Below are 26572 nucleotides of genomic sequence, written 5' to 3' on the forward strand. Positions count from 1 at the left end.
CCCCGCCATCACCCGCCCGCCGCTACATATATATAATGAATATCACGTACTAGAATAGTTACAAGCAATGTGAATTCGCAATATTAACGCTGGCTGTTATTTTTGTTTGGGAAAATTAAATTAAAAAAATTTCGTCCAATAAAATGATACACGAAGAATTATTAAATTTAACCGAACTTCACGTGGAGTCACGAGTACGCACGCGCGCGCGCGCGCGCATATTTAATCATTAGTCAAATTATAAGGTGAGTTAAATTTAATAAATCATCATACATCATTTTATTGGACAGAATGCTTTTAGTCTGAATAAGTCATATCACTTAACACTATTGATGTTAATGTTGTAAAAAAAAAAGTACTATGAAAAATTCACCACTAGCAACTCTTTATGTATAAATAAATGACGAACATAGAAACATAAATTACATCAGCTAAATTTACGTTTTTTCTAAAATCTGTAAATTCCATTTGAATGATAATATATATATATATATATAATGGATTGGCTCGTCTCACTGAAATTTCAACTTTGTACAACTGTTATCTCATTCGCTCCCTTCGTCACTCTATCCCACGCCATTTTTCCTTTTCCTCGCATGTCTAACTTTTTTCGTTCGTTCGGGACATCTTCCCTTCTCCATCGCTCCAACCCGTCACTTGCCCGCCATCCCCCTATCCTTCCTTCCTCGACTATCCTAGGTCTTTCACCAACTCTCGTTCACCCTTATCTTCGACCATTTTCTCATTCTTTATTCTCCTTCCCTCGACTCCTCCGACGTTCCTCCGTCTCTTATTCGCATCTTTCGTAGCGTAGTGCCTAGGCGAAATATCGGGGATTCGTTGGGCGTATCCTTGATAAAGAGCCGAGTGGAATATTCAATCAAGGCGCTGCGCGCAGGTACGCCGGCGAGTCTCCTTCTACAAACGGACGAGACGACTGGTATCCTTTACTCCTTTACTCGGCTTCGGGACGACGGCAATGACGAGGCTGTTGTATCCTGCGATCTCCCGTTTCCCTTTGCATTATCTATCGTAAAGGGTGAGCGCCGAGGACATCGTTCGCACTCGATGTCCTGCTGCCGTGCTCCGTGTCTTCTTTTTCCGAACTAAAATCGTCGGGGGATTGCGATAAAACAATAAAGCATTGTACGAAAATTGAAGAATTTTACTTCCACGCTCTCGAGAGTAATGTTATTTCTCTGGCTGAGCAATTGTCTGCCCGTTTCTTATACGCATTCAAGGGAACATTTATTAGCGTATGACACTTTTCTAATTTATAATTTGCTTTTGGTATTATTTAAGCGGATATTTGCATTAAGGCTATGCTCAAAAAACAAAAAACAAAACAAAATAAAAACACGAGACTATATCAAATGACTTCGTGTGGTAATCAGTGTATTGGATTTATTATTGGTAGGCATTCGATATTTCTCAATGAATCTTGAAAAGGTGATGGAAATTATGAAATATCGAATTCTCCTTTTAAGAGCCTAGCCTTCACAGTCTATCCCAACCTGCTTATTGGCACAGTTTTATTGCAAATTATTAGATATTAATAATTAGTGTATTTATTGTATTGGCTTTCAACAAGCACCCAATCAATTACGTACAAATAATAAACTTATTATCGTCTCGAAATGGAGATGAAGTAATGTTCATCTCCAATGAAATATAATTTCGTTACATCGTAAGTGCACGCGGTTTTCTGCTATCGAACTCCGTTTAATCTCGAGTAGTTTCAGCTGAATTTTATAAAAGTCGTCGGTACTTTAGCGAAATTTCACCCAATTCCAATGTGCCCGTTTTGCCTGCATAATCATTAAAACAAGGCGATTAAAACAAATTCTTAAATATTAAGTAGATCATATGTTAAATATTCAACATTAATTGATAATGAATAAGTAACGAGAACGTATTCCTATTATAATGCTATTGAAATTTTAATAAATAAACAAAACTTTTATTAACCATACACGCTTAAAAATTCACCAGAGCAAACTCAATGCGATATATTCAATTTAACTATATAAAGACCAATGCCAAAAATATAGTGAAAACGTCGAAGATCGAGTGGAACCCATAAAAAAAAAAAAAAAAAAAAAAAAAAAAAAAAAAAAATGAAAAAAAATCTCGATAAAATTAAACATGAAAGGAAAGGATGACGCGCAATTGGGGAAGTGAAACGTCGGTAAAGGGTACGATCTTATCCTGTTGATCTCAACTGTGGTCTGTCCCACTGTCATCGAGCCCCAATGGCATCCGCTACTTTGGTATTCAGCGCAAATCGGAGCACATACAACTACAAAGACGACAACGCTGTGTCAAACCGAGCAGAACAAGCGATTTTGTAAGTTTAACGATCAGAGACACTCTGCACTTCCTTACCCTGGACTAAACTTTATTCTTTGCCTCCCTCGCTCCGTCCCACCCACGATCGCTCTCTCTCTCTCTCTCCTCTCTCTCTCTCTCTCTCTCCCTCGATCTCAATGAACCTCACGTCCTGTCGCTCGTTCTTCGATCCCTCTTAACTTTGTGCTTTGCAAACAGTTTCCATATTTCTCTTCAGCAATTATGTCACACGAATTATTGGCTATTTTGTGCAATAGTAGATTCTTATTTGTTGGTAATTTCATTGGATATATAATTCGTGAATAACAATTTCATGTGCAAATGGTCATGGTATTACAAAAAGCTTAAACAATATATTTAATTCATTTCATTTACAATTATTAGACACTATTGCGTGAGAAGTAATATTTTAAATTCAATATACTGCAATACACACTTTATATTGTATTGCGATTATAGTTTGGAAAAATAATATAGAAAGTGAGTAATTGACAACTATCCCGCTATTTATTTAGGTTAATAATACATATTCCATAATTAATAATCTAAATTCCAAGTATTTGGTAAAGACCGGACGAGTTAACGTTACCTTTATTTCGATATATTAAATTTATTCATAATAGCCTGCCACTTTGTAGTAATAGATATGTACGTAATGCATTTCCGAACGATTTCCTTGCCAGTTTGCACTTTGCCGCAAACAGACATTGGGAAAATCAGATTGGATATGATTGGTTGGCATGTGAGAGGAGAGGAGTGACGACGTTGTCGGGAGACGCCAGCGGAGAGCCATAGGATGACGTTTGGTATTCAAATTCTCCCCCGCAGAGGAGAGGATCATGGATTACAGTGGATGGGTCGATTCGGTTACGGTCGCATCTCGATTATCGTTGATTTCAATTTGACTGTAAGCCACATACTCATGAATATAATGGCTAAAGTCAAATTATGCTGATAGATTTTAACATGAATCGAAAGTAGGTTTCTAATTATTGTTATGCTGACTATATGATACATATATTGGCTTAATGCAGTCCTGGCAAAATAATTGAATGAAAGCAATTTTCCATGAAGCTCTTGTCTTGTAAATAAGCTCCACTTGAAGCGAATGCAACTATCTAGTGGATCCACCAAGAGCTGCGATTTACGTTTATTTTTATGACCAAGAGGAGTAGCTTTACTTACTCTTTCAACGTTGAGCTTTAAATAATAGGATAATTCAACGAATGGAAAAATTAAAATTTGACACGTGTAATAACAAGACTGTAGGGACATTATGTTAATGAAAAACAAGGCGTGACATACAAGTCGTATCGTCGTCATAACGTCATCATCGTCGCTTTCGCGTCGATTCACCCGAGCATCAATTCAGCAAATACAACGAGCCAATGATCCTCCTACACTGTGCGTTATTTCAACGATATCATGGTAAAGAATGGCATAAATTTTCGTTAAACAAGCACTAGTGCTCACAATTGGCTGAATAGCGATCCAGTAGTACGATATAATACATTGTATAAATTATTTGAACATCATTGGATTTCATTTGCAATGATATCCACGGCACTTTATATATATATATATATATATATATATATATATATATAAGCGATAATGGAAAGATATCAAGGACCATCGCTACAGTTGCAACGCATCGGCAATTATGAAAATCAAAATTCTTAAATTCTTAGCTTGACCAGGTAGTTTACAAAGCGCGATCGTCTCGCCGAAAAAAGACCTAATAATACGATATGATCGATGACATCACATGTCATAATTGCCACGAAAAGTACGCATTTTGTACCCTCGGGGCAATACGAAAGCGGTCAAAATAATTCTCAACTCACCTTGACATCCTTGCTCAACTGATTATTGGAGAAGACGTGGACAGCGGAGAACTCTCTGATACGATCGAACTCGAACTTGATCTCAATGGGCTGGCCGTTCCTCGTGTCGTTCCGCCATCCGACCCAACCCTTGCGACGCTCGTGAGCGTGCAAACCGGGCTTGAAATTGTCCGGGCCCGTCTTCCCATCGGTCAACTGGCCCAGGCCCCGGCGAAGCTCGCCGTCCCAGGGGCCGTCGTAAGCCGAGTCGAAAAACTCCCAGTCGCTGCCGCGCTTGTCACCCTGGGGCATCGAGTACGAGACGACGCCATCTGGGAAAAGACAGGACGCACGCGTTACGTCCTCGTTACCACTGGGCTCGTTATCGCTAAACGGATTCCTCCTCGCGGGCCTTATGAACCCCCCCCCCCTTACCCAAGGCCCATCCAACAAGGGGCTATTATTGGCGGTATTTGGAGCAGCTCCAAGGTCTTTGATTCAATTGGACATTGAAAGGATAGTGATTGAAAGTGATTGTTGATATAATGTGTATAAAATATAACGAACGTCTTAATCTGGAGAGAGTAATATGATTGTTTGTTTGCAAATCTATATCTAAGACTGTAAAATAATTAACGCTCGTAATGCAAGAGCGTGAATTTTAAATAATGAGACAAATCAATTTGAAATTAAATTGGGATTTCGTGATTAAGGATTTGTGCGTGATTTGGTGCGAGCGAGCATCTTCCTGTCGGAATTATGCAGATGGAGTGTACTTTTGTTGCCGAGTATCGATTGCCTGCACCGTTGTTTTACCATCTTCAATTAGGCGGCAAAATTTAAACGAATTTCACTAAACGAAATTTTTATATTGACTAGACGGGCCATTAAATATGCAACGCAATTATTTTCAGGCTCCAAAAATCATGGAATTATTCAAGAAACAGAGGATAACACTTACCGCTCCAGTAGCAGCCGTACAATTCGACACGCATGCACACTGTGCGCATGTGAGAGTCGTAAGGCAAAAAACGAATCTTGCTTGCCCATATGGGAGGATCGAGCTCGTGTTTTGCCTCCAAGTAGGTATTGTCGTTGGCCTTGATTACCTGAAAAATTAATGGTAGACACATAAGAGCAAACGTGCGCCGACGATTGGCAAAATTTCAGGGTAAATTATTGTCCCCGATATTTCGCAAATGCCTTGATAAAATTTACATTTATGATTGGGGCCAATCATCGCATAGAACATGCTCGATCAATGTAATTAAATTGCTTCCAATTCTTGACAGAACGGCCCTGGATAGATATATTTTTAACCTCGTTGCATTTTAAGCACTTTGCAAATAGTCGATTATACGGAGCGATTAATAATAATATGAAACTAACGAATTCCCTCCCATTAAATTTCGGAATGTGATTTCATAATTCTTAATTGTTTCGTAAATACTATTTACAAACTCGTAGGATGAACTTAATAATGTCTTAAGTTTGATTGAGATACGACGAAACGAATTATCCGGAAGTATTATGTTGACATATATTTTGAGATATTGGACATCGATAATACAATCGAGTGCTTCTATATCGATGATTTTATTGGGCAAAAAGCTTTTCAAATCAACTGCAACATATTTCGAGCAGTATCTCCGAAATATCAATGGTAAATATTTAAGATTTTGTAAACAAATGTCTGAAATTCTGCTACTTACGAATGAATGCAAATCACAAGACCAAAAGGGCATAATAATTTTCAAATTATATTCTTCAAAATGACAATATTCGCAAATAAAAATTGCTTTGATTTCGATAAATATCGGCACGGCTAAAAGTTCGTATCATTAATAAATTTGGCTTCTATTGACGACAAAAAGCTCGAGGTCCCGATTTCATTCCGAGCAATAAACAAATATAACCCGGGTAAAGCAATTTATTACAATAGGGCTCTGCTACTCTATTTCTCTGGCATTGCCATCGAGCCATCAATACGCTGTAGAGAAAGTAAATTTATTACGATAAATATTGCCAATAAGTAATTGCATTCTCGTGAGACGAGAAGGCTAACACATCACCACAGACCATAATAATTCCATAATAATTTTACGCGTCGACTTAAATTTCGTCGATCGCTATCCGTCGTCGTTTACTTCCCTCCCCCTCCCCTTCGCCCCTCCATCCCCCCTAATTCCCCCGCCCCTTCGAATCCCCACGTACCGTGGTCCTTCTCCACCCCCTTTCTCCTCCTCCTCCTCCTCCTCCTCTTATTACTCTTGGTTCCCCCCTCCTCTCCCGCCATCATCCACCCGCCAAATCAGCCAACTCCAGAGTTCTCACTCGAGGATAGATTAATCGCTCGCGGCTCGACCTTCGATTCCCACACCCGCGGCACACGCGCATACATGAGAGAGCGCGCGCATCCACACGAATGCGCAGCTACGCGGGACCGCAGATATTGATTTCGCTGCGCGTCAGCCGCCTGCATTCATGAATAAAATACACGGCTTTATTCGTTGCAGAGGCGCCGAGAAGCTTTCCTCGCTCGGATGGAGGCAATAGGATAGCGCGCCTCCTCCACCCCACCCCCCCCCCCCACCCCCTCCCACTACCACCATCCAACGATCATCGAGCCCCAAACCCCTTCCAAGGTATTCGCATGGTGCGTGACCCCCCAGTTTGCCAAGCACTTCACGCCCCGCCAAGGACGAGGGCACATCGCTATTTCCCAACATATGACTTAGTGGGAGGCTGATGGGAGGTTGCGCGCGAGGGCGCGGCACCTAACTGTACCTACCTCCCGACCCGGAACCCGTCGTCCTCAGACTCGTTATGCCCTTCGATATGCAATATCACGGTATGAACTTCCTCAAAGGAGCCCGCGAACAAACATCTAAAAAGAGCGGACGTTAAAAGACATTTCTTCGTATTCTGGAAGCTGAAGTATACGAATTTGTTGAGCTTTGTGATATTACGGTCTCTTCCCTTCGCCCAACCTCCTATTACATTAATTAGCAATAATCGTAATGCAAAATAATTGACGATGAGCACGATACACGCAATTTATTAACGAAATATTATCAAAGCCCATACGTCTATTGACCGTGGATTATTAAGCATACGCGCTTTGCTTGCCTACTAGTCCAACGAAGAAAATATTACACGTCTATTTGTCTTTGTTATTGTGCTGAGATTATCGATTAATAAATTTCTCAAAATTGTCGAAAAGGAATTGTGAAAAGAACTTTTTTACGTCATCCGTTTCCAAGGACGTCGTAACATGATAAAAACTCATCAACTCATTCGTATTATACTTGATTATTGTCGTTTTTCTCCCCATTTTTTTTTCTCCCCCTCCATGCCACCGTCCCGGTAAATTTGAGAAAAAAAGTTTCAGTACGACGTCAAAAGACCGTCCTCAAAGGTCCTTTTTCTCCTCAAATTAATTTCACGTTTCGCAATTATTCTTACTATTACGATATATGTAAAAGTAATGAGTAAAAAGTGCGCGCAACGCTAGGTCTACGGTTCGCTAAAAATTTACTTGTTATTGCAACTTCAACGACGTAGCACATAAATAAATATACGTACACTTGGGAAAAGTTTCTCGATTTATATTAAATTTCAAGGCATTGAATTTATGGGGAAAATATTTCAAAGGCAAATTTACATTAAAATTTCTAGATAAAATATACGAAAGATTTTACGTAACTGCGATAAGGTGCCCAAACGATGTCACTATATTAATAGTATGATTGCATATTAAATATTCGGTAATTGATTTGTCTTTTCCATTTCAATTACTCTAACGTATGTAGAGGTAATATGAAAATAATACAAATACGGATAAAAGCGAACGAAAAATCATTATCATTGGCTCTTTTAATGTTTAGCGGTGTTGTTTTGAAATCTTTTAAGATTTATCTTGATAGTGTGCGACCACGTTCTTTCTCTCTCTCTCTCTCTCTCTCTCTCTCTCTCTTCCTCCTGCATACGAAATAAATTCGCACGGTACATTATCAAATCTATAACACGTGCCCCCTTTGACTATTACTTTCTTACAATATTATCATATTTTACTTACGATTCAAGTTGCAAAAATTCTTTGTAAAGTATTTCACTTTGAAAAAATAAAGGTATATTCTTAATTCTCCATGGTGGCGCTTTTAATTATGTTGAAATGAATATTCAGTCATTTTTAAATTTAAATTTATGAAAATATATATTAAAAAAATTCAAAAAAAAAAAAAAAAAAAAAAATTCAATAAAAGGGAGAGAAAAAATGTAAATATAATTCCTTATTCAGAATGACGAAGAAATGACGACTATATCTGCCTTAAAATACGTATGCGCTCGTCCTTACCAAGAATTAAATATCATTTAACATTGCCATAAAATTATCGCCGTTTTTTTCATCATTTACACGCATCACAATCGCATTACGTCGATTACACATTTTTCCGTACCCCGTGCTTTTCTACTACGTAGGAATTTTCTCGCAACATCAGAAAGGAAAAATACCAATGTCCATGGTATTATTATAATTACCGCCAACGGTAATACGATAGTTCGACAAAAAAAAAAAAAAAAAAAAAAAAAAAAAAAATTTAAAAAAATTAAAAAAAAAAAATCCCGCCAATTCTGGCTATTAATTATACCAAGCTATTTGAAAATCGAGGGGCAATCATTTTCGAATCTAACACAACCGTCCTTCAATCCTTAACCCATTTCTTCGAATAACACGCGTCGAAAATTTCACCAAACCAGACCAATCGTGCAAGATAATCGGCAAAAGCCAACGGATAACGCCCAACCTATTCCAACATTTATAACAAGATTATGTCGCAATGAACCGAAGGCGGCTAATTCCACGGGGTAAGGTCGGTGTACGTCCTCGCGAATTCCATCAGAATCCAGGACACCCTGAGATCTGTTGCTCCGTATTAGTGAGCACGATGCTCGGCTTGGCCAATCCTGGATTTCTCCGATTAGCCTATTCTCGGCGACCCGGTAGCCAACACCGCTCTAACCGCTCTACTCACCCACCCACCCCCTCCATCCGAACCCCAACCCCAACTCCAACCCCATACCAGCACACCCCGAACTCCCCGCCCTATCACCCCGATCCACCCCATCCTCATCCTTCGACTAAATTCCCCAATCACGCGGCTCCCGCATCCTCGGCAATTTACCCGAAGCCGTTACTCCACTGACCCAAAAGAAGCAAATCGACCCTCCTCCCCCACCTCGCTCGTCCCACCGTCTCACGATGTCAGCCGGGAGCGCGTCATCTACTCGCGCGCGCCTAGCAGACGTTACCTGGAGGCGAGACTGCATTCCCGGCACGTAGGATCGTCGAACAAGGTGGAAGGGGGCCGAGTTCCTTTTTAACATCGCTGCCGCTTCGTCCCTGCGGGGATGCCGGCCATCTGTATTCAAGGTGCGCCCGCCGACAGCCGACGACAGTCTTCCCGGTCGCGCCACGAAGTCTCGCTCTCTCGGCTTCGTGTCCCGATCTCGCCTCGCTGACGAGTCGCAACGAGTCGAAAAAAGCGCGGATCACGGGGTCGGGGAGGATAACGGATCGAGCGGCGACACTCCACTGGGAATCCCTTGACGCTGAGCGAGGCGCGACGTCGGGACTCACGAGGACCGGGAGGCGCCGAACTGGGCCGTCCTTAGCAGCCTGGCCGGCTATGTCCTCCGTCCTTCCTTTCTTCATGCTTCGCCATAGCGGCACCTCTCTCCGTCGTCGCTAATTGCTAATGGACTCGAGGAGGTAGGACGATCCGAGGGCGTCTCGCTTGTTGGCTCGGGATCACGTGTCGTGCATCCGCGACTGCGGGTCCTCCAATTGTAAAGCACAGCGATTTTAAGCCTCTGGCTATCGCGGGAACGAGGACTGCATGGTGCAACACCAGATTCTGGATATCTTACGTCCCCGCTGACTTGGCTCGGGGTCGTCGTTGCCACGAGTACTATCGATCCTCCTTTGTTCTCTGCGTCTTGCGGTATTTCTCATAACTCGCGCAAGTCCGTAGATTAATGCTTAATGCAGGTATTTACGAAATGAATTGTGTGCGCTGGCGATATAATATTTAAAAATAACAACGGTAATGATGGCATTGGATTGATTTAACGATACTTTGCGTTTTTTTTTTGTTTTTTTTTTTTATTTTTATTTTTTTTTTTTTTTTTGTTAAGTGTCCGTGTACGTGAGACGAGTCGACTCGTTATCCATTTTGACGGTATAATTGTAACGAGACGGAAGCGCGGTTGTTTTTCTCTCTCTCTCTCTCTCTCTCTCTCTTCCTCTCTATATATATTTTCCTATGCAGGATTCGAGTGGGGATGTGTCCTAATAAAATTAAAAGTCGGCGGCAATAAAAATATAGATCAATCAAAATACGGAAGTGGCATAGAAAAATAAATTTTGGTTGAAATTACGCCGCGATCGCTGCCCTTTAATCAATTTCGTGATTGGAATTCCCTTTACAAAAGCATCTACATGCACTAACGTACACGAGCGTGCATGTTATATCGTTACCTCAAACCATAAACGCACTTTCTAACGAAATTTCTTTCTACGTAACGAATGCAAACATGTACGTAGAAAGCTGAATTTAATATTACTCGCCGTATAAAATATCGAAAGACCATTCGTAGTTTCCATGTTTGGTTGTATGTTTTTTTCATCTATTTTCTTCTTCTTTTTTTTTTCTCTAAAAATAACTTTGTTCAACTCTAACTGGCGCTACTCACTTATCATCGAACTCGTATCATAATTGGGAATGGGGGAGGATTATCGAGGATATAATAAGAAAAATAATTAATATTGACATGAAGCGGAGGAGCAATTAGAACATTGTTTTATGAGCATTATGACTTTATGGGGTAATGTAGGTAAGAAAGGATTATTAATTAAGTAACTTGGAATCGTTAATGATAAGCGCGCGGGTGATTCAAGCAACATCGGCCACTATTATTGTACGGCAATATTAATATTTGATAAGGTATTATTATTAACAGCCGAGAATCATTATAATACGCTGTCGACGTTTTTAATGATTACCATACAACCATGTCATTTACATTAACAACAACAACAACAACAACAACAACAACAACAAAAAGTCCATTCTTAATGCACCGTAGAATTATTATTCTCTTTATTAATAATATGCTCCTGGAATTGTATTGGAACATTTGTATTAAAACACACATATCACACTTTAGCAATAGAGTTTCGTGAAACAGTAATATTGGCTTTCGTGTTTCTGCATATTAAGCGCAACGATTCAACCGACTGCATCATACATATATATGCATTGGCACACATTTCGTATAAATTGTGTATAAATAAATTAATAGGAGAGAAATATCGATACGAAAATACTGACTGCAAAAAAAAGGCAAAGCCAATTTATTTATTAGCATCTTAATCATTGGTGCAAACAAACAGTCGACAAGTCAATTAAAGTGGTAATCTGTTGCTTTAAGCATTACAAGGATGCAGCTATAGATCAACAAGATGGATGAGTAAATACGTTGGTACGGTAGCCAGGTCACTTATGAGCAATGATACGCTACAAAATGTACCTATTAAATACAGCGGAGAAAGCAAGTGAGAAAGCATTAACGAAAAACATCTCGCACCTGTTTAGATATAAAAAATCATATTGATAATTTATTATGCCAATCTATGCCCTCGGGGTGATATCCTTACAATTATGAAAGTAAGGTCGGCGACGCGCATCTTATCTGTCGGGAGGCTATTTTCCGAGGCAGTCGCTGACTATCGTATCGCGCGATTCACCGAATTTCCAAGCTCGCGTGCATTTTCTAATGAAAATGCGCGTTGCTGCTCGCAGCTGCATGCAACTAAAAACCAAGAGGTCGGACGGGAAGTATCAAGGGGTGGGAATTGCGGAAAGGAACGAGTGGGCGTTGGAGGGAGAGGGTAAGTGGTATGGGAAGGGGGAGGGGAGAATGAAAAAGAAACAAAAATATCGGACTCGACGGAGGAACGTGTTCGTTCGTTTTGACCGTCACGACGTGCGCCGCTTACCGAGCGCGACGTCTACTTCTGCCCCGGATAGGTGGATTTTCAGCTGGGATCCCGCAAGCTGTCAAGCGCTTTCCCACTAAGCGTACAAACTACCAGGAATCTAGGAGGGGAAGTTAGAGTGCGAACGAGGGAATAGAACGTATTCGGTACACCCGAAGAGATTTTCTAAATTTAGGCTACATTCCGGGAAGGAGACTATGTTTAATTCGCGGCTATTTGCGATAATTTACTTGCTTCCCGATAAGTTCCACCTTTATGCACGCGTGGCATTTTACTATTTGCGTTCAACTTTTGTTTATCAATATTCTTCCGAAATAAATACGTTTTATTGGCATTTTATTGAAATGCCTTGCATAATAATATTGATTTGGCAACATGAACTTTTGTTAAAAATTTGGAGCGTCGGGCGAATGAATGGAAGGGGGTTGGGATGGTGGGGGAGGGGGGGGGGGGGGTGGGGGGATGGATCAAATTGTTAGTGTTTAAACTTGGCTCATATATATTTACTTATTTGATACTTGAAAGCATTAGTACACTTTGAATTTGAAATAATTTAAAATCTCCTCCTTTGCGGATGTGAGTCATAAGTCAAGATACTCGTTATAAAGCATTAATATCTCATGCGCTTCGTAGTCTCAACTAATTACCCCAAGTTCTATCGCATGCTAATTTTTAAATTTTAATGTTTATGCCATAATGTCGATAGACCGTGTAGATCGAACATTTTTATATGAACTTTTATAGTAATAAAACGTGGCTAAAAATTATTTTGCAATAGTTAAATTATGATGAGTAATAAGTCTTTGATCAATCACACTCTCGAATTTGGCGATGAAATTTATTTCAAAAGTGCATTAATTCGAGGTAAATTATCGATGAGAACAATTTTAAATGTATTACGAGAATTAGGAAGTAATATAAATGTAAAAATTTTAATGAAATCGGCAGTGATTCGATAATTGACTGATGTTGCGTTAACAAAACTGCCGTTCACATAAACAACTATTTCTCAATATCAATTGTAGGGAACACATATACTTACATAACTTTATATTACATATACGTAATAGGTATAATCGCTATTTATTACTGAATAAATGAAGAATCAAAAAAAAAAAAAAAAAATTATTCCTAACTAATAGATATTGCGTGAATGAGTTGCCACAATGACAAATCGGAGATTTTTCACGTTTCGAATCGTCGTTGCGGCGAATATTGTCTTTTTCTCGGCTCGCGATACTCCTTCGCCGCGTCAGCCTTGATATTTCGTCAATTAGCATTTGGTTTTTAAAAATCATTTCGCCGCAAATAATTATATTGAATAAGAGCGGATTTGTTTTAATTTTTACCAGGAGATAAAGGAAGCCAAAATTTCGTCAATGATTTACATAACAACGTAGAGCAATATGAATGGCATCCATTATCCAGTCAGAGAAAAATTCTCATCGTGGAGTTCGTATTATTTGCACTAAACGGAGGAGGGGGAATGATATTCAGATGCCGTTTACAGGATAACTTGGCCAATGATCTCATCGAATTGCCAAGGAGTGCTTGAGCGAGACCGTCGGCTTAATGAGAATTGGGCCGCGAGATGAGAAAAGATGGGCATAGCAACGGATGTCGGGAAGGCACGTCCACGGACTCGTCAGGAAGTCGCGACGAAGCTGCACACCAGTTTTCTTAAGGGGACGATCGTACGAGACCGACGACGACCTTTTGAAGTCACCTCGAAGGTTTGAGCCACCCCGTGCGCATGCCACATCGGCATTGCGACGACGCAATCATTGCGTCGCGATTGGGATCCGCGCTACTCTGCACCAGGCGCGGAATACGCCTCCTTATAACGGAAATGTACAACTTTCCGGGGTGTGTACACACCCCGGATGGAATATTCGCGGGGCTTTTTAATTGAAGGAAAGACGGATTGATCCGATGGTAGCAGAATCTTGATCAGCGCAGGATACGTGGGCCGACGTAGAGGAGAAATTTGTCCAACTTCTGACTGTAGATAGTGGGGTCCGAGCGGTGGTTGAGGTGGTTCGGGCGGGAAGGGGTGACGGATGGATGGACAATTGGATGGATGGATCGATAAACGTGATAGTAAAAGAAATAACGATTTCATGCTCTTTTTATCCTTTGGCTTTTGGCTCGACTGCGGTAAAGTCATAAAATTATAATTTTATTTCGTGCCAAACGACTCTGAAGATATAAAAAATTTGATCCAATAAATGAATAAAATTCTCCGATAATACGATGTTAAATGCCTATTTAAAAGCGCTCGAGCCTATCGATAAGCCGAATGATGCTTAAAAAAATTTATTCTTCATGCACGTTAAATATTTCAGTAGCCTGAATATTTCGTTGACATGAATAAGTAATTCACATCGAGTCTCAACTCTTTGGTCGTGAGCATCACTTTTACAAAAAAAAAAAAAAAAAAAAAAAAAAAAAAAAAAAAAAAAAAAAAAAAAAAAAAAACCAATTTGTTTAATACGTGAATTGAAAAAAGATAATCGATAAAATAAAAAGATAAAATATATGTAAATAGGCATAAACAGGCTAAAGAATATGGAAGGACCAAGCACTGCCCGACGTTTCATAACCTCAAAGAAGAACCACGAAGTTGATGGTAATTAAGTACCTACCCCAGTTACTGACTGAGAAGCCTTTTGAAACTTCGCATGACCTTTAATAATAAACAGTCCCGAGTAGAGTACTACAGTATGCTCTAAAACGTTGAGGAGCGAAAATCCAAATGGCCGTAGCAATGCCAAAGAAGATGGAGGAATATTTGGACGGTTAAATCTTCAAAGAATACGAGACTTTCTAAGTGGCCTATTACTAACTACAAATTTTGCATATCGAGGCAAATTATTGTCAATAAAGCTCGGGATTTCAATTATTCAATTATGCATTTATGTATAAGATTTTGCAGAGAGAGAACGAGAGAGCTCAATGCTAAAAATATTAACTAAAAACATTAGAATATTACTAAATTGACTATTAAAAAGCTATAACATATAGGTTGACTGAAATTATAAAGTCACAAAAAGCATAAAACACTACTAAAATATATACATATTTTATCTACTTTTTCACCAATTTAGTCTAATATTTCGAAATTATTTGTAATTACCATATAAAAGAATTTCTCAATTATTTATATTCAATAATTATATATATATATATAATTGAAATGACTTATAACTCTTAATAAACATTATTAAATATATTTATCAAATATTTATCGAATATATTTATTTTATATCTATTATGTTTCTAAAACATTATTAAACTTTTACAATCATTACTATAAAATATAAAATATAAAATAAAATCATAAAACGAATAAAAATTTTAAAGTTTTAAGAACAGAAGTATTTTAAGAATTCATAGTGAATTATAAACCATGAAATCAGTGGTTCTCATCGTTTCCATTATATTAACAACTATTTATATAATTTTTTTGCAATTATTAAGAAAGTATTTGTATTGGGCTTGAAATCGACAAGGCAATAACTATTGCAGATCAATATTGAATAATATCTTTATCCCCATTTTGGAGCAACAATCTTTACGACACGACACAACTTCCAATTATTGAATATTTGTCCGTAATAGTTGTTCCTCGTTAGCTGACGCAGATTATTAATATAATAACGTGTATACGTACATATAGGATTTTTAATAAAAATTTTTTAGAGATCATAGATACTAATACTTGTTTTAATCGTAACATTTCGAAAATATATCGGTAGTAAAATATTAAATAAAATTATCAATCATAAAATCTAAATTAATAAGTATTTTTGTTTCATGTTGTCATTACTTCCTTTCTATAAAATTTATTTTTTCTAGCTTATAATACAGTTAAGTTCGTTAAAATTCATTGAATACCTCAACAACATCATTAATAACAGACGTTGCCATGATTTTTACAAACTTTCCGTATCAAATTAAAATGTCCACGAGTCGTCGTAAATTGCCACATCATCCAAGAATCTCGAGCGACAAAATACAACTTCAGGAAAATTATCGCCCTAATAAGTTCCTCGTGCAAGTAATCTCGGAACTTCATGCTCGTGCTTGACAGACACGATAAGAAGAAAAGAACAAAATACCAAAGTTGAGGCAAAATGTCGTATCGGTAAAGAGTGCGACAACGACGACGAAGAAGAACTAGCCAGGGCAGCTTTAGCAATTCGCATCAGCGATCAGCTGACGATAACAGCGCACTTACATTAAATAGATATTTAATGGTAGGATGTAAAATACTTAGGTCGTGAACTTATGTTAAGTCAGCCCTACGTTATAAAGAGATTTTTAAACCCAATTAGGACTGTTAATGAAAAATGCTTTGATCTTATGAATGAATGAATGATGATACTTAGTAAGTAATATAGATCAAAAGAGATAATAATCTAGTAAGATTTCAGAGGATGAGGCGAAATAAGTTAGTAATTAATTATCTACGGTTTAACAGAACGTTCCGAGTTTATTTTATGCAATAAGACTAATAATAATAATAATAATAATAATAATAATACTACTACTACTACTACTACTACTACTACTACTACTACTACTACTACTACTACCACTACTAACAATAATAATAATGATAATAATAATTATAACGATAATGATATTAATAATAATGATAATAATAATTATAACGATAATAATATTAATAATAATGATAATAATGATAATAATGATGATAATTATTATACTAATTAATACGTTTATGCCAATTATGTTTTTGCCTCCAAAATCTTTATAATATTCAATAGCTTGAGATATTTGTATTGAATTACTAATTTTATAAGTCAATAATTTTCACGTATGATAAAATCTTTGTAGGCAACTAGATTCGACAATCAACCAATTAAGCCTTTAATTAATTAAGTATTGTCATTCTTAGATTTTCAAATATTTTATTAAATTCAATGCAATATTGCAAAACTCTTAATCACATATAACGCATAATATTGAAGTTTTTCATCTAGAATTTGAAATATCATTGTATTATCATTAACTACGTATCCGAGATGTTACAAAATATTTATTACCAATGGTAAGAAGCTAATCCAGTATTTCGTATAAGAAAATAATTTTTGGATAATGTTCATTCTTTGACTATTACTCGTGCACGCATCATTCATCATTCAAGATCCCATATTTATATTTTTTAAACAATGAATCATTTAATGTTTTGTTCCCTTACTACCATATAAATTAATCAAATGCAGTAATAATTAAAATAAAAATACGAATGTATTATCGAACGATTGTATCCATAATGTCGTCGATGTAGCTGTAAAATCAATAGCTTGTCGGTTCCAAAACAATTGCATATTAAATTGATAATATAAAGCACGTAGCGTTTCTCAAATTACGTCAAGCAGCTTCGAATATGATATTGATGGAACGCTAAGAAGATGAACGTCGGTACATGTAATGAGTGTATCAGCTACTGTATGTTAGAAACAAAAAAATAACCAATTTTTATTAAATATAAAAGACAAAGACGAGATTTATAAGAGACTTTGCTTAAATAAGTTGAGCGTTATTGATAATATAGAATCATATTTTTAAATAATAAAATATCACTGTTATTTACTTTTGATATAAGAGAAAGTAACAGCCGACCTACATACGCTGCAAATTTTATGGTAATATATGGTTAGAAGAAAAAATTAACAAATAATTTAAATACGCATAATTATTTTATAAAGCATTTAATTGTATTACGAGATGAATTGCATACTTATATATTAGTAAATAAATAGATTTTTATCATTAAATAATATTTACGCAATTAAACATAATAATGATTTAATTACTGACTTATACATTTTATAACTTAAACGTAACATTATATCGTATAATATATTTAAATGTATTCAAGCACATTTCGAATTCTTCGAAATAATTACAATCCCTTTGAACATTTCCAAATTTCCTTACCATTTCCTATATTTCCTACATTTCTCCAATAAATAAGGTAAGTTAAGATATATGATCGTATAGAATTATCTATGTATTGAAAATTCGATAGGTACTTCGACCTAAGTAATCGGACCACGCTTAATACAGTAAATTAGGTAAACCAGTCGATGGACATATCTTAAATACATATGCTAAATACAGATGATAATCTTTAAACAATTAACTTTTTCACGAATGTATAAAAAGAATTTTTAACGCAAACTATTATTTAGCTTATAACTGTTCTATTATAAGCGATATTATATTTAATTTTAATGTGCTATGGAATCGTCATTTACATTTTTAATACAAATAATGCAATTTAATGTAATATTATATCGCATGAATTGTCTATATATATATATATATATATATATATATATATATAGAGAGAGAGAGAGAGAGAGAGAGAGAGAGAATATGGTTTATATAATTTAGCGAGTGTAATACTATATTGTATATAATATTACATGCATTATTTAAAGTACAAATAACATCTTCAATTATTACTTTAAATAACAAAATGTATGTAATATTTATTTGTTTGACAATGTTCATAATTCTCCGCTCGGCTAAATTTGATTTTGGAATATATATATATATATATATATATATATATATATATTAAATAAACAATTGAATGCGCAGATTTATATCGTATTTTCTTTTTACGATAGCTTACATAATAAAAGAAAATTCAATTAATGTTTTAAATTATTGCAATCATCATGTTTTTCAATAAAGGATTTTGAAAAATTAAAAAAAAAAGAAAATGTAATCCGAATCGATCGATTCCATCAATTATATTACATTGCCATAAAATTTTAAATTCTAAAAACCAAATTTATTGCCACGATTAATACCTTTTTGAAAGGATATTAAAAGACTAATGTATTAGAAATATCTCTCTCTCTCTCTCTCTCTCTCTCTCTCTCTCTCTCTCTCTCTCTCTCTCTCTCTCTCTCTCTCTCTCTCTCTCTCTCTCTATATATATATATATATATATATATAAAAAAAAAAATCATAGCGACAAATAAAATTAAGGCAAGATCAAAGAAGAAGAAAGTAACTAAGCATATCGTAAGGAAAAATGTGAAAGGGTGCTGAGATTGATATGCACCAATTTATTAATGTTCTAGATAAAAGTTCAAAGAGTAATAAACATATTATACTTTTCATGAGTAGATCTAATCATATAAAGTTTCTGCATTAGATAAATAATTCATAATAATTATTGAGCACTTAGGAATTTACCATTTGAGTATTCAACATTACCGTCTCTCAACACTTTTCTAATTTTTCTTTTATCTTCAGCTTTCATTATTTTATTTTATTTATTTTATCCTATTCAAATATGATTTTTCATATTCTTTTATTTCATTTCGGCTTATTCCATCTATTTATATGCAGTCGTAATCGAACATACAGCAGTTGATTGAAGAAATGAAAAACAATAAAGATAGAGAGAAAATATATTGTTTTCTAAAGTAAAATAGATTATGTTGATATAACAAAATTGTCATACTCACATATATTCCAATAATATTTGTATTAAGAAGATATTTTATATAAATGAAAAATAAATATTTTCTTTTTTTTAGCTTCTCGGAAAATTAATGTAATTTACTAATAATAATAATAATAATAATAAGAAGAATAACAATTAAATAGTCTAAATGAAAGATTTATAGAATTATTTTAAGTAAAGATATATCGAGAGATAATATAAAAGAATATTGCAGTTGCCTATGTGTATATACGCGAGAGTGCGTGGGTGTATGGGTACGTGAATGCGTTTAATATATATATATATTGGATTATTAATACCAGCTTAAAGTGATTTTTAAAATGTGTATAAACATTCTTGAGTGTGATTTATTAAAGCAAATCTAAAGTCTAAGCTCGTACGTAGGTGTATGTATAATTTTACAAGTATTACATTTCGTTTCCTTCTATGTAATTGTTTGGCAGAATTGATATGATTCATTTATTACAATAAAATATAAATAATATAATAAAATATAAAAGAGTATTATTGTATTGTCGGAGTTTTATTATACTGTACGATATTTTCTGAAAATATTTATCTTCGTTTGTTTTATTATAAAATTTACTTTTTAAATGTGAACGATCAGTTTGATATTTAATTTCGTATCAACTAATTTCATGCAAGTTTTTGAAGTTATGGATTTAGGTCAATAACTATAAAAAAAAATATATATAATGTAAATGGAGTTCACTCGAGACAATTGGAGGAATTTATAAAATTATTAAAACAAGAGAAAAAATTTTTTTTTTTTCTGCAATTTCGTTAGTCAAATGATTTGGCAAAGAAATCGTCTCAGAAAATTTATCGATATCAGGAGGAAGCTAAATAAAAACGTGACGCACAACTCTGATTAACTGCAATACTACAAGGTAAGCGATGCTTCAAGAAAAGAAGAAGCAAAACTTAAAATACTTAAAAGAAGGATGATACTTGCTGCAAGAGAAGCTTCCAAAAATAAAGTTTTTCCGGCGCTACAGCGCTTTAATCGCAATTGAATTATTATTTCAGTCGATGCGTGTATCCGGGCGCTTACGAGCTCCTCTTCCTCCTCCGAGTCATCTATTTCGAGCTCGCACGCGAGTAATTCGCTCTAAAAGTACCGCAGTGTATCCAAAAGAAGAAGAGAAGAAACGTTGCGAGGAGAATGTCGATGTATGAAGAGAAAGCAAAAGAAAGGGGGGGGGGTGGAATGCGAGGGACGATGAGGAGAGCTGAAGTGCGCGGACGAATAAGGTGGCAAAGAAGGTCGCGAGGAAGGAGGAAGTGAAGAATTGGGATGAGAATGATTAGGGGGTGGGTGGGTGGGTGGGGAGGGGAGGAGACGAGGGAGAGAATGAAAAAGGAAAAAGGAAAAAGGAAGAAGGAAGAAGGAAGAAGGAAGGAAGGAAGGAAGGAAGGAAGAGAGAGGCGTGACTCTCGCGGTAGATGTTGAGAGAGACGGATCGTTCTGGCGAATGGATTCGAACGGTCTCGATTAATCGAAGCCATAACTATTGCGTCACTTGAATCTTGATAAAGCCGACAGAGGCAGTGGATAAGTACCTTTCTTTTAATTTATTCTTTTCTTTGTTTTTACATCTAGTTCTTAAGACATTGAAGATTTATTAAGAATGGATCTCAGATTGAAAACTCTTTTAAAAAATTACATGAAGGTTTTGTAATGAGATCTTGGAATTTTTTTAATCGATATTGGTCAGCGTAAATTATGTTTCTGTGTCTTAAAAGTGGAAAATTAATTTTTGCCATTTAAATTCGTTAATTGAATAATCCAAGGCACTATCATCCACTCTATCAGGATTTAAGGCTGAGCAATGTTTAATCAGCAAAATTCTTAAATTGTCTTCCTATAATTTTATATTTCAAGTATTTACACAAGTAAATACTGAAGTTAATAGAGAATTTTTCACCCTACAGTCGCGTGGTACAATTGTATGGTTTAAAGGAAAAAATTACAACACTATTAATTGTACTCATTAAGGCTTACTTCTAGGAAATTTCGTATGTCCGCGCAAACACCAAGGTCAAACTATTAAAAATATTGTTTATACAGCACATTAAGCAATTGCGCAAATTATTAAAAATGTAGGAAAATATATTAGTAAAAATTATGTAGTAAAAATATAGTAAACGTGTAATGAAATAATTTTTTTTTTTTCTTCTTTTTTATTCTTCTTTCGCTGTCATCCCGATAATTTATTAGTGAATTACGTATGTGCATATGCATGCGCACCCATTCCATTAAACAACATTTAAAGGAGAACAAGCTATCGGCGATCCGCCATTTACTGGCGGATGTGCATACAAACGTGCGCTACCAGTGAAACGTTCGGGCATCAAAGAAGTCCTTCACTCCAGCTAGAGATTAATTGAGGGAGCACCACTCCATTTAATATTAATACGAGAGGTTTGTAAATATCGGTCGTTCCTTTGAGATCATTTGATTCTTCCTTTTTTCATGCCTAGTCATTCGTATTATTTAAAAATTGTTTATATTATGCTACACCTTGAACTAGTGTTTTTAATCACAACTATATGATGGTTGATAAATAGCTTAAGCGGAATAGTAATGGAAAAAAACATTCTTCTTTATATTGATCAGTATTGATTAATTAAACAAAATAAATAAATAAATAAAATGAATTATATGTTTCGACGCGGGTAAAGTATTTTTTGCCTCAGAAATTAAGAAATGCGTCTTGAATGTATATACATAATGTATTTTAATCTAGTGAACAAATATAAATCACAGATCACAGAAATACAGATTATTATCACAAGACGGAGTATTATGATGAGACTATCGGTAATTCCTCATGTAGAAATCATTCTACTTTCTCTTTTAATACAGCGTAATTAAGTTTTTCAAGTACGACGCCTAGCAAATCCATACCTGTGCTTAAGATTATAAACGTACGTTTATGTATACGCATACCTATGCATCAGCATAACTGCCTATTATTACATACGACTATGCGTAAGTGCACACGTATGTTTTGCGTGTGTCTGTGTTTGTGAGGGCGCGCGCTTATGCGTATGTACAGGTGTATATTGTACCTCGGGCGTTTTCTTTGATACGTACGTCATGTGCAGGGGCAATCATACGTATGCGCCTAGGCTCGCGCGCGCGCGCGCGCGTGTATTATAAGTATGACTATATTCATGAGCGCATATATATATATATATATATATATATATATATATATATATATATATATATATTTATATATAGCATCGCACATTTTATTTTTTTGTTGAGCTACGACTATGTGAAATTGCCAACTTACATCTCTATGTACATACTTTTCTTTCTATACGGATCTCTCTATACGTATACGCGCATTTCTGTATTTATTTATATTCGTCCGCTTTCACTGGCCTCCAATTAGTCTTGATACATTTAAATATATTCTATTTTTGGAAGTGTCAAAAGATTTAATAAGATACTCGGCTTTAAAGACATTAATTGATGTTAAGTATGAGGATCGCTAAGAAGATGATTTTGAAGAAAATGAAAAGATCTTGAACGAAAATAACAAAGTTTTCGCGAGGTTCTCTTTAAAAATTAACGAAAATTTTGAAAGTTAAGAGGCCCGTGATCTCATCAAAAAAATTCACATCCTCAATCATCCGAGTGCGCAAAATGTATATTAACGAACAAGAAGCCGACGCACAGCCTGATCATTAACTCTATGATGTGAACATTTATAAAAAACATCATATTATGTTGAAATAATATTTAAGCATTGAATGAATTTTTAATCGATTGGATCATTTCCTAGGCTATTTAGGAGAACGAAAATATACGGCTAAACCTGGGAGCCTATAATTATGCGTAGTCACATAATGCGAAAATGATACATAAGATTGATAGATAATACCTCGGTGAAAACGAACAACGACAATTAAGATTTTTAAATGTACAAATGCAGCAAATATTCTTTATAATAGTTAGAAAATTAGTATTGACTAGTGTGGGAATATTTTTAATATCTTTCGAATTATTATCGCTATTATTTTCGATCGAATTTATAAAAGGTAAATGTACATTGATCGCTCCCCTACATGTCAACATTCTCGATTCTTTAGTACACGCTGAATTCCATATAAACGAACTAATTGAAAAGATCAATTCACAATAAATCAATTAATTGGCACAACAAACAATTGCCTGAGATGCATTTAAGCAGAGACAAAGGCACTGACTAAATATCCACCAAAGCCATATATTTATTCAGCAGTTAGTGGTCAGGCGTCAAAGAAATAGCCGAGATAAACACAGACGTGACGTTGGTATGAGTTTCACCTCATACATATTTTCCCACATGTACACAACGCGTAGTAGACCCTTGTAGCAGTCGAATTCACTCGACCGGACTCTCGAACCTCCACTAGTCGGCTACTCACTCCATCCCCTATCTTTAATCACACGGCAGCGTCGATGTTTTATTCAAAACAAATAACTCAGATTCGGCTTGTCGCCGCCATTATACGATAAAACGTAATGCTCTTCCGCGGCCTTTTTCTACTCCTGAAAAGCAATATGTTGAGCTTTTTCAAATTTATAAAAGCAATTTTTTATATTTTTCAGGCTGATGCACATCGTAATAGGACTTTCTCAAGATCAGATTAAACTTTTTATCTTCAAAAGTCAGGGATAAATAATGTAAAATAAATTTCTACGTATAATAAAGAAGAGAAATGAAAGAAAAAAAAAAAACAAAAAATAAAAAATAAAAAAATAAAAAAAAAATAAATAAATAAATAAACTTTTTGCTACACTGTATCTTTGTACTGTTGCTACATTATTATACGTATGTATATTGTAATGTATATATATATATATAATGTATATAATATATAATATATATAATATATATATATATATAATGTACATATATATATTATACGTATGTAATACAAGTTTCAGTAAGCACTCTTTTTTAGAAAAACGTTTTTCTTTTTTCTTTTTTTTCACTCTTCTTTTGGAATGAAATCGCGCGGAATATGGATATTGCTTTTTACATATTTTATTATGCAAAATGCGCCTGCTGTGTGACGCATGTAAACGTTTGCTCTTCAAAATTGCTGAACGAGAAGTTCCTTTTCTATATTCGTCATGATGTTTTCCTCTATTTTATTCATATTTTTTTCTTCTGCCCACTGCCTGGCATCGAGAAAGCAATAATCAATGAAAAATTTGCGTCGAATAAAAACTAACCCCTTAACACGTAACTTAATCATCAACATCCCATTATAAACATGGTATTTAATTTTCAATTATTGATTTGACAAGATTGCAATTTTTTAAATTCATTTAATCTAATATACCTAACAGATACCCATTATAAATAAAATCCCTAATATCATTTAACCATAAAAACATAAAGTCACCTTTCCATTTACCAGGAGTATCTCGGACTTTACGTCACCAGGCCTAATCATTGTAGCTCGACAAAAGTATATCATGGGCGCGTAAAATTTTCAATTCTATCCAACGACTCGCGCCCAATATCCGCCTTTTAAAATAAATATCCAAAAAAATAATGCACAGTACCAGTAAATAAGTAAACAAAGTATTAGGGATTACGGGAGATGCTTACATCTTGGCCTTTGATGTCTCTGTATCGAATCCATTTGCCGAGTCGCGGCCGCCAGTACTCGAGCATATAGGCCTCGGCGTACTCAACGCCCACCCCATTGCCAAAGCGTCCTTGAGTACCAGTCGCAGTGATCAAGTAGACCATGTGAAGATCGATTTCCAGCCACTCGCGTGGATCCGCAGTCACTTGTTCTTTCGGACACCAGGCGCCGCCCTGATTCTCCGACCTGAGCCTGCAAATTTAAGCAGTTCAAGGCAATTTTAATATTTTCACGTCACATCTAAGTCTATCGTTTGTTTTATTTTCTTTTTTTTTTTTTAAACTCTAGTCCACCGATAGCAGTTCGCTTTATCAGTTACTGTCACAGCAGCCGTTTTGTCAGAAATCAAGTAGGATATAATATGGCAAATTGCATCGAATGTAAATTGCATTATCGTAATTTGGTATTCGAGGCAATTTACATTATTAAAACGTTGGTTATTTCGATTCGATATTTTCAAGAATCGCAAATAACGATAATCGTCATGTTAATACTCGGACGCATCAAATGTGCTTTTTTTATTAACGATAACAATGATTTAATTCGTGATAACTTTATTGTCAATTATTACATGCTTTTTGATATCTATATAAATACTTCGATATCGAAAAATCTAATCGCGTTATTATTTTACTCGACATTCGCGTATAACTTTCATATAATTACGATAGCTTCTATTATTTTACAAAATATGTATCTTTTCTGGATTATTTGCGAATAGTAATATTGTAAAACTAGAATATACGAGATTAACGATTATAATGTCTAATTCATGTGAAACTATGAGTGTACCATTATTCATTAGGTAATTTTTCCTCGTACAAAGAAGGGGAGAAATAGGTGATGGGGACGGTTGAGGGTGGAGGGGGGGGGGGGCGAGAGAGAAATCAATGAACCTGAGAACCAACTATCATTCCGTAGACGAGTAAGATGGATCTTAAGAAAAGGAGCAATGAGGCATCAATATCGAACAAAAACAAAGAAACAAAGATAGAAAGGCAGGTCGAGCGTGAGCCGATGGGCGAGACGTGCTTTAGTTTTAATCTCAAGGGAGTAAGAGCAGCGGCGAGCACAGAAAGTGAGTGGGATAAAAGGGGGGAGTGATGGGGATACGAGGGGGTGGCGTTGGAGAGATAGGAGAGGGGATGGGGGCAT

At 35.7% G+C, this 26572-nt stretch overlaps 1 protein-coding gene across 2 annotated transcripts in view; it reads right to left on the reverse strand.

The window, feature by feature from the left end:
• Positions 1 to 26572, reverse strand: part of LOC105364960 (discoidin domain-containing receptor 2) — a 237779-nt gene that overhangs the window by 45574 nt on the left and 165633 nt on the right. For both annotated transcript variants that reach the window (XM_011503003.1, XM_011503004.1), the window contains exons 4-6: positions 25378 to 25609; positions 5137 to 5284; positions 4197 to 4507 (exon numbers count right to left, since the gene is read on the reverse strand). In XM_011503003.1, the coding sequence (XP_011501305.1) occupies positions 4197 to 4507; positions 5137 to 5284; positions 25378 to 25609 (691 nt within the window). The remainder of the gene's footprint in view (positions 1 to 4196; positions 4508 to 5136; positions 5285 to 25377; positions 25610 to 26572) is intronic.

The sequence above is a fragment of the Ceratosolen solmsi genome, unplaced genomic scaffold (genome assembly GCF_000503995.2).
Source record: "Ceratosolen solmsi marchali unplaced genomic scaffold, CerSol_1.0 scaffold61, whole genome shotgun sequence".
NCBI classification, from domain to species: domain Eukaryota; kingdom Metazoa; phylum Arthropoda; class Insecta; order Hymenoptera; family Agaonidae; genus Ceratosolen; species Ceratosolen solmsi.